This window comes from Sphaeroforma arctica, assembly GCF_001186125.1.
Source record: "Sphaeroforma arctica JP610 unplaced genomic scaffold supercont1.1426, whole genome shotgun sequence".
NCBI lineage: Eukaryota > Ichthyosporea > Ichthyophonida > Sphaeroforma > Sphaeroforma arctica.
This window is the reverse complement of record NW_014039132.1, coordinates 1-10,000: the sequence shown is the minus strand read 5'-3', so window position 1 is coordinate 10,000 and position 10,000 is coordinate 1. Positions and strand designations below refer to the sequence as shown.

The window sequence follows — 10,000 nt, the reverse complement described above, 5'->3', positions numbered from 1 at the left end:
CATCACTCCTCGCAGCGATGAACATCTGCACAACAATGTTTCACACACACAACTGTCCACTCGCGCTGACTTGCGAGAGCACGCGTCTTCGAATCCCCCATCGCCGGTACCAGGAAACAGCGCCGCTCCTCGCCTAGTCACGTCCGCTACGCTGACCAGAAGCAACACCGTTCATGACACGCTCAAAAGCAGCGATTCCCCTGAATCAAACGTATACGAACAGTCCCCTGGATTTGCTGCAATAGCTCATGGTGTGCCTGCCGAAGCTCCGCCCAAAAAGTTACCAATCGAAAGCGACCGTAATACAGTTGAAACACTGCTGAGCAGGCGTCAAAGTGGGGCCTACTGGCCAACCAAGCGAGAACAGAGTCGCACCCCTTCACCGCACAAGGTGAATCGTGATAATTCTCTGACATTGCCCATTGAACCTCTCACATTGCGTACAGGGCACCCCATCAGCCACACTCCACCCCACAGAGAACGCGACACGTCAGCGTCCATGTCAGTCCAAATATCGCCGATGGTGTCGTGCGATGTTGTGCGCGACGTTCATGCGATGTTCCCGCCCGTGAGACGCGCCATGTCAATTGGCACAGCCATGGGCCATGGGCGCAACAGCAGCCGCGAGAGCATTGGTGTCAGCTGTGAGCCTTCCACTAATATCGGGTTGCCGTCGCTCGCTGGGCAGGTGCATGCGAGAGGCGCTCTCTCAGCACGGCCCGTCGACCCCAACAGATTCTTCATCCGCACCAACTCCCTCCCCGATGCGCAAATCATCACTGCCCCAATAATAGCCCAATCGCGCAGTGCGGAGCCCAGCATGGCAGACCTATTGCAGAGATGGAGCGGAAGACCTCCCAACGATAGTTCTCGGGACACCGTCGACAGTGTGATTAGATCTCACGCACAGTCGATCCGTGCGGATGCTATGACCTTCGACGCAACTGAAAATCATTCGGGAAATGATGAAGTAAGTCAATTAGAGAATGAGGCCTAGAAATACCAGTGGAATTAGCAAAGCTTGTGCGCACCTTATCGTATTTACATATGCAGTTGAGATGTGTGATACTTCGTATGCGTGTGTGTATTCAGCCGCGTGTAATGTGTAGCGAGCAAGTGCGCATAAGTAGCATGTATGTACCTCAGGATTCTTTGCGTGTGCTCTGTGTGGCTATCGCCATTTACCGCAAATGTGTGTTTTGAGTCGATCTTCCTGATTGCACCAGTTAGATGTGAATGAGAGATTTGTATCTAACAGACAGAATTTCAGGGGCCTACGACCGATCCCTACGTGATGCTAGTCCTTGCATGTCAAAATTTTGCCTCTTGTGCGGAACCAATGTATTTGGCTTTCGGAACAAATTATACGCACACGCACGGGCGTGGTCCATCGCAGTTTTGTACTCACGAACGATCCGCCTACATTGTCATAGCCGTTGCCACGGCGCAGCTCAATGGAGAAAGTCCTAACCATCAGGCGACTGCAGACGGTAGAGTCTGCGTCGCCAATGGTCTCGCGGTCACTGCGTTCTGTGGGCTCGAGTAGTTCTGTGGATTGTTCTCTGACCTGTGTGCCTGAGATGGTTCCTAATCCTCACACTGCGCCAAGTAAAATGAGCGAATCCGTGATTTTCAAGAAAGGTTGGTGAAGTGCTCGGTTGCTTAGCCGAGTGGTGGTTGGGCCTGTGTATTTGCGTGCATTTCAGGGTTTTAGAAAACCCTAAAACAAAACAAAAAAGGCCACTGTTTCACGAGACTCCTTGATACCTGCAACATCTACAATTATAGTCGTAGTCAAAGTTTTAAGTTCCAATGCCTGAATAGTCGCTGATGGTATATTGTCAAGCCTACAGCTGATGCACATACCGCATGCAACACGCTAGATCTGCCGGCTTCTACTATCTCGTACTGCACAGGCAGCCTTCGACCGTTAGCTACTCTGCAACAGTATACATTTGTTTAAAACCATTGGTACGTATGAAGCGAGTGGGGTACAGTGTTGCTAAACTCATTTATGCGGTATATACTTGCAGATGTCCCGCATCTCGCTGATCCGCGACAGGCACACAGACGCAGTCATTCGACCACCAGTATAGATTCTAGTCAGGCTGGGCTTTTGGACGCCGCACACCCGTCGAGTACTGTATATGGAAGATCCGCTTTGAGTGCAACAGACAGTCTCAGGACTGCACAGCATGGCCATGCCCATTCGCATACGGACGTGCGGCCAGGTATGTGGTGTTCACCAGTCGGACGACAGTGGTTTCATCCGTTTGCCTGTCTCTGTATAAAGCTAGAGGGTGCATGTAACCTACAGCTGGTGACCTTAATGCCGCGAAGTAGAATCGAACCCGGGTGCTTTTGTTTTACGTTGAGCAAATTTATTACCGTGATTCAAGAGTGTATTTTTAAAAGTTCTATCAGCGGCCATGTTCAGTTGCACTCGTTACATCCTGTGCTTCATATAGCCCGCATCTTCGTTAGACCAGTTTAAGTACAGAGGTCATAGCCAGAAATCATCAGTGAAAAAGAGATGATGTCGATTTCAGTCTCACTGCCAGTCCCACAGTTCATTCCATAAGATTCCTGTATCCTTAATTAAGTATGTTGCCATCGTAACCACAGAGTCGCTCGCCATGGCTGTGAATTCCATCTGCGCATCAGATCGCAGTTCCTCTATCGCCCAGAACGTCGACTCACCGCGAAAGATCACCAGCAGACGCATCAGAAATGCTCTGCTCAGTCCTCGCATTTTCAATCGCGCGAACTCAACTGACGAAACACACCTCGACGTCTCAGGAAAAGGCCTTCTGTCTGCCACCGTGTCTGATAAGGTAAAATCAATGCGTGTGCATTGCTTCATAGCCTGTGTTCTGTGTTCTGTTGATTTTCCAGCCACAGCATATGTCGCTCGAGCAGAGGTGTTGCTGTTAAAGGATCAATTTGCGACCAAGTGGTGCGTTGGCTTATGGAAGGCTCTCACTACTTGTGGTGCATCACTGGCGACACTTCCGTTGGACCACAGACTGTCATTGTTCATTTTTTCGTTGAGCGAATGTTAATTCGTCGTGTTCTATCGTATAGCCAGCATTGTGTGCTTGAATCACAGTGTGGCTCATAAGAAATATGGCACCAATTTGGTGGAAACGTTTTGGAATAGATCGCATGTCGTCTGTATAGCAACGGCTTTTGGCGCATATGTGATGCACAGGCAGTTTATATAATTGGCGTTTTGCACTCGTACGGTCATTGAGGGCCGGAACGCTTCTTCGATTAGTTCTATGCTATTGAGGTTTTATAATTTATGCACGCGGCAGCCGACTGTGTACATTGGTACCGAACTTCATGTAGTGCTAGAGCAGTATCACGCAAGCACGTAGACTGGCGTGTAAGGAAGTATTTGTTTGCACGCGATGATTTGCCCATATTGTCTGCTTCATGGTCTAGCGATTGGATAGGCTACACTTAAATTCACTTTGATCCCTATCTCGTTGCACATGTCACATGACACAAACACAGACGATGAAGTCGCAGCCTCGAAACTCCGAGACAATCACCTTGGGAAACCTATTTCGGCCTAGAAGTCGTACTAGCAGCTTGGATCATAAGCGTGCGCACGCATTAGCTGCGTCCATGATAAGCGACTACGAGCCGATGGCTATGAAAAATGACAAGGCGCCGTCGAAGAATGCGAAGAGCTGGCGGCGGACAATGGGTCGCAATAGGAGTGATACTGGCACCGGAAAGTATCAGACAAACTCTTCCAGCAAGACCGATCTACGCACTGACGTATCATCGACCAGCTATGAAAACTCCAGCACTCACAGAAGGGATTTGAGAAGTACAAGTGATACTTTCATTTCCATCTCTCGTGATGATATTAGCAGCACAAATCTTTATGACGACACTGCCGATCGAATCGATGATCGTGGCAAACTACACAGCAAAAGTGGTATTGTCACTGCATATAGCGGCAATTTGTCGAGCGACTTCAAGGAAAGTAATACGAAGAACGTCGATGGTGGTGGCAGAAGCTCCAGTGTCAAGTTCGACACCAGATTCATCACAGATGATGACTGCGGCAATATAGAAGACGGTAGCAGTAGAAACTACCGCAATAATAGTTATAGTAACCTTGCAAGTAGTGATAGTTTTGGTCAAAACAATCAGGGTGAGAGCATCATTTATGAGAGCAACGCAAAACCTCTCGGGAAGAAGAGCTTGAGCGGCCCGACCCCACAAAACCAGATGGCTGCCCCACAGGCGACGTCTAAAGTGGCGATGTTTCGTCAGAAGAGCGACATTAGATCTGTGGGAGGTGCGTTGTCTAAGTCACGGAGTATGTTGGCCCGTGACGGCAGAGGTCAGAGTAAAGACAAAGAAAAGGACAAGGACAAGGACAAGTTAGACTTGTTCGCCAAGCGCTCGCGGGCTCTCACTGCTGGATCGCATCTGGGATTGGGGCTGAATGAAAAAGTCACCAGTGTGCTAAAGAAACTCATGTATAACGAGGTATGACTCGTAGTGCATAGGGTGACCAATATCATGTCTATGTGCAGAATTGCTGGTAATGTCCTGTGCAATGCATCTGTAGTTTGTACCTTGTTCTATTGCTCTGCCGCATTAATTTGTGATGGCTGTTGTACCTGGTGTCCTTTTCTCGTTAATTTAGAATGTATGGACACGTCATGGGAATTTCTTGCGGTCCGTTGTTTTCATTAGCATCATCTTCTGTTGCGCATACATCACTGTCTTCCGACTGTGCTGCGCGCCAAACGCCCTTCATATATTGTGAATTATGTATGGACCATATTTATTCCTCGATATCGCGCACAATGCAAGACGTACAACACTGCGCGGGTATTGAGTTGGATCACTGGGTGTATATGTGCAGAAAATCTACACACGCCCTTCCCGTTTAACTGTGCCTTCTTCAGGGTCCAGTCGCTATACACGTATCTCAGTAACATTAAATTGGTCCACACAATATGCACAGGAAATTGGGCTCGATCTTTTTCAGGACAGAGATCCATTAACGGACAGATTGGAAGTAGGTATGGGCAATCGATACGCCGATGCGCCACAACTCAATGAGTTCATCTATCGATTCAATTATGAGAGCTACTGGGTGGCCACGGAAATCTGCACTTTGGGAGGTTAGTCAGCGTAGAGTGTATGCTGTTGTCAGTACCAGGGATTGAGTGTGGTGTATCTGTGTGTCTGCTGACGATTCGCGACCTGCATGGATAAGAAGCTTGACTGCACGTCCTTTTGCGCAATGCTTGATTGCTACCAGTGTTCTTGGAGACAAACGTTGTCAGTACCAGGGATTGAGTGTGGTGTATCTGTGTGTCTGCTGACGATTCGCGACCTGCATGGATAAGAAGCTTGACTGGTTGCCTTTTGCGCAATGCTTGATTGCTACCAGTGTTCTTGGAGACAAACGTTGTCAGTACCAGGGATTGAGTGTGGTGTAGTAGAGTGTCTGCTGACGATTCGCGACCTGCATGGATAAGAAGCTTGACTGCACGCCTTTTGCGCAATGCTTGATTGCTACCGGTGTTCTTGGATATAAGCGTTGTCACCTTTCTTCCATTGACGTATAAGAGTTGTACCTCTGAGTAGAGACACTCCAATGGTCGCATTAGTTTTTAGTATGCTTGTCCGTTGACTTCATGAATCGAGTATAAAATTGTGTACCTATTGCTCACTTCCATGATCGCATGGTATCTTTGTTATATTGGAAATTGATGCGACATGGCAACTCGTGGCTCTGGAAGTATTAATCTTAGGGTTTTAGGATTAAACCCTGAAACCCTTCATCTGTTCACGGGATGTTGTCACGTGCTTAAAATCTATGGCCACTGCTTCCATGCTGATGATATTTTTAGCCCAAATTTGATGCTTATCGTATACTATACACTTTCAGATGATAGCCGGACACAGGCAAGATATATCGCCAAATTCTTAGCTATCGCCAAACGTTGTATCGAGTTACGAAACTACTACGGCGCCTTCGCTATTATGGGGTAAGTCTAAATTCAAATCCAGGACACTCGTACCGTTTTCTCGATTTGCAAATTGCATTTCGGCGCATACCATGGCAGACGCTCTGTGTTGAACATCATTAATATTAGTTGTAGTCAAGTATATGACAGTATTCTCAAAAGCGTTGATGTAGCCCGCTTTCTCACGTGTCCCTATCCACATACCCGCACGTGCGGCAGTTGTGCGCTTCCCCACTTCTCAACTGTACAAAGCAAGCGAGTCCGCTTATCGTCTGCATGTTTTCTGATGCTTTTTAAATTTTTCTTTGGCAGCGGTCTTCGATTTCCTCCCGTGCGCTCTCTCAGGGAGGCGTGGAAGTTGGTACCGCCATCTGTCATCAGCGATATCAAAAACTTTGAAGCTACTTACATGAATCCTAGGAGCAACATGAAAATGTATGGAAGCTCATCATCATGGAACCTCGTATATAGTACATCCTAGACTATGCTGCAATTACATATAGATCTCCTTTTTATTGAAGGCCTTGTTGCACGTGTGGTCGATTATCCGATTGATTTATCTGTTGACCCTGTGTTCAGTTGGCAGCTGATTCGAACTTATCTTCGCCTATGGCACTATTCTGCGGCTCGTAATGCTATCATACTTAGTTTGTGTCTGATTTTCTTACGATCATTCAATGACATCTCACGGTGTGACTAGCAATAGTGCGATAGTTTGTGCGAAAAACTCTCCCTCATCAACCAGTTGGGTTGGTTCTACGAACAAGTATTTTCTTTGTTTCACCTGTCCATCACCCACAAACACGTGTTCTTCGTCGAGCCTTTTAGGCCTTAGGGTCTTATCGGGTGTTAATACGTTTATTTGAATGGCCGCCATTAAATTTACAGATATAGAAATGCCGTGCCATCGCCCGGGGACTTACCAGCCTTGCCGTTCGTGCCTTTATCTTTGAAGGTAATCACCAAACGTATTGCATACGAATTCACACTGCTCATTCGTTGACTACATACATTTTTTTGAAGTGTTAAGTTTATGTAGTCGTTGCTGGGTGCATATGGTCACATGACCAATTCTTAAGTATGTGAATATATGCACGTTCGAACCGTTAAGCTTGCGACGTAGTTTGTTGTACTCGCAACTTCTTTCATTTCTCCGGCATCAGTTATATTGAGCAACGAATGCGGTTGCAACGTGAGATATGTGTAAGTGCAGAATGTTTTTATATGTATGGGTCGACATAATCTTCAGGAATCTCAAGCAATACATTCAATTGTACACATGAACCGAGTGTATACACTCAGGAAAGTTACACCCTTATGTGTAGAACCCTCAAGTCTGTAAGATGAATCGATACTATCACGGTCCAAAATGGAAAAGCCTTGAAATTAATACTATGATCGCTGCGTTATATCGGGTGCTCGGAATATTTTAGTTCATATTTAAATTGGTGCGAGTATACTTTTGCTGGCTTTACTTCTATATATCGATGTCAAGATGGGTCTTTGTTCCTCTCACATATATTAATTATACATTGATAATATGGGCACACAAACGTATTTTTTAAGTTGAATTTAAACGTTACTGTAGTATTTTATAAACTATAAATAAGTATGTGCACTTCATGGTTGCTATTCTATCTAACCCATGCGCACGTTTTATACTTTTCTGTTTGTATGGATGTTTTTCGTGACTTTCATATCATGAGGATAAGATCACACTCATTCTCTCATTGCTACGACTCAGTTGCGCATATGAGCTTACGAATACTTCGTTCATCCAAGCAATATTGTTCTCGATCCGACGTCAACCTATGACCTGCTGCATGATTGCTTACGAAATTGCCACACGTTCATTTTGAAACCATATCAAATTTCATCTTTGAGTGCCTGTGCCGATATATAACCTTTCAATCCTGATTGACTCATTAGTCTGATGTATTTCTCGTGCGTTAGCATCTGACGATATTCGTATAATCATCTCTATAATCACAGGACCTAGTTTTTATCAACGATGGCAATGAGAAAATGATACCAAACACCAAAATGTACAACTTTGATCGACTGAGAAGGATAGCAGAGATCTGCACGAGTTTGAACGCGTACGTCCGCAACGTTTTTACTATACATCGAATAGTTTGCAGAGTACATATACATCAGTGAACTACATGACTGTATATATACTGAAAGACTGGTACCTGTGCTTGATTTCTGAGTTTTTGGGCCGCACTTTCGACACTATGTGGTTGCGTGTGTTTTGCATGTATTTACGCTAACACGTTAGTGTACGAGTATGGTGGTATGTTGTGCATGTTTGTGTGTGCCCGTGTACTCCTATGGTATTAAATCTCAGTTGTTATCAGCCTATCAAGAAAGTGCGTGTTGCCCGGTTTGTAGTGTTTGCTTGGCAGCCTCCATTTAATGGAATCCATTCGAATTCAATCTACCTTGCTGAATTATTTTGATTGTGGACCGCTTGTGTTTCTGGATTAACGCTCATTTGCACTCCATTGAATCGTTGTATGTCAACCAACTTTACAGGTATAAGCGTCCGACGTATCGAATAGCCAGGAACAAGATGATCATCGGACAATTACTTAATGCCAAGATGACAACAAACCTGGACTACCTACGTATACTCAATACGAAAAATCCACCGCCCGAACGTATAGCGAGAGCTGTCAAGGCAGACAGAGACCAACGATTAGCTAGCCGATCGGAGAGAAATAATCCACGTTCACGCCTTAATAACGCTGGTAATTCATAGTAGCACAAAAGGCTTTACACGAGTATTTGTAATACAGTGTAAATCTGACGTCAATAGTAAAATTCTGGATACGAATAGTCTTTGCGATTAAAAACTCATGGCAGCAACAACCGCAGAAACCTACCAATTATTTACTGCAATATATCCATGCGTTTTATATTTGAACCGTGGAAGCCATCCGATGACTATGGAAGTATATCGAGTGAGATGATAGCATGCTTATAATCGATGCAAATTATATTTTTGAGGGAATGTAATAAGGATTCAATGCTAAGCGATGAGAAAGGTTCCCACTGATTACGAGTGCTTTGCTTTGCGATACAACAGTGTGTTTTGTAGTAGAATATAATAATTTAAACAGATGTTCGCTCGTGTAGAGTAAGTGCAAGTGGGAAACATGAGTAGTCTGATATAAAGCCACCCTGTGCTAGGTCAGCGTTTTAGCTCGGATTTTTTTTAGGTTTTTTTAGTGCAGCCGCCCGTGAGTATCTCGGGGATTAATGGTTTGGGGTTTAGTTTTCCCTTCTGGTCATGTCTAACGGTATATATGGCTTTCAAAAATCATGACGTATCAAATCAGCATCGAAGCACTTTTTGGCTATTGTATCCCAGCATAGCATGCATGATGTGCGAAGTAGCAAAGATATCTTGAACTAGCGGTATAAGTTGTTGCTTCTGCTATTTTGTAGGGCGTTTTCGGATTGAAATTTTTTTTTGGAAATAGGTGAATAATATGTGCTGTTGGTTCTGTTGTTAGGTATGGAGGATAGCTTGGATTGTTTTACCTTCTGGTTTGTACATGTTTTAACAATTGTGATGTGAATACGCTATGTAGCACGAAGTAGTGTGCGAGGTGTGTGGGAACTACTTTTGAGGTAATAGCCAACACAGTACCCTGTGCTACTTTAAATAGCTTATTACGTATTGTAGCATAAGCTGGGTTTTAGGGTTTAGGGGTTTAGGTATCTTTATTTGTTTACACGCTATTGCTATATACAATGCCTTGTGTCCGAAGACCTGTGGCGGCCGGCAGGTGTCGCAGTTTGTGCCTTAATCCCTGTTTTCTCAGGTAGAGGCTAACTGAACTGTCTAATGGCTGAGTTGTTGCGCTGCGTTTAGTTTGCTATTTGGCTTGGTTTCTTTGGGTCTGTAGTTCTATGGGTTGTTTTAGTAGTAGTTTGTAGATCCTAACTGGTTGGAAACAAGCGCTGAGAATATACTATGACCG

At 45.0% G+C, this 10,000-nt stretch overlaps 3 protein-coding genes across 3 annotated transcripts in view; all 3 read left to right on the top strand.

Annotated features, from left to right (window-relative positions):
- The window catches only part of SARC_10884 (hypothetical protein), a gene marked incomplete at both ends in the record, with an annotated part of 1,486 nt that extends 489 nt beyond the window's left edge, over nt 1-997 (top strand). The window contains one exon of the mRNA XM_014295053.1: nt 1-997. This exon is cut by the window's left edge and continues 489 nt beyond it. Coding sequence (XP_014150528.1) covers nt 1-997 — 997 coding nt within the window.
- Nucleotides 998-1,454: 457 nt separating this feature from the next.
- SARC_10883 (hypothetical protein) lies at nt 1,455-6,945 on the top strand (the record flags this gene model as incomplete). Its single annotated transcript, XM_014295052.1, has 8 exons — nt 1,455-1,641; nt 2,034-2,231; nt 2,626-2,834; nt 3,520-4,512; nt 4,997-5,156; nt 5,930-6,029; nt 6,321-6,443; nt 6,897-6,945. Coding segments are annotated over 8 exons (2,019 nt in total), but the record flags the coding sequence as incomplete, so codon positions are not given.
- A 1,061-nt stretch (nt 6,946-8,006) lies between these two features.
- On the top strand, nt 8,007-8,911 carry SARC_10882 (hypothetical protein; the record flags this gene model as incomplete). Its single annotated transcript, XM_014295051.1, has 2 exons — nt 8,007-8,107; nt 8,547-8,911. Coding segments are annotated over 2 exons (327 nt in total), but the record flags the coding sequence as incomplete, so codon positions are not given.
- Between the last annotated feature and the right edge of the window lie 1,089 nt (nt 8,912-10,000).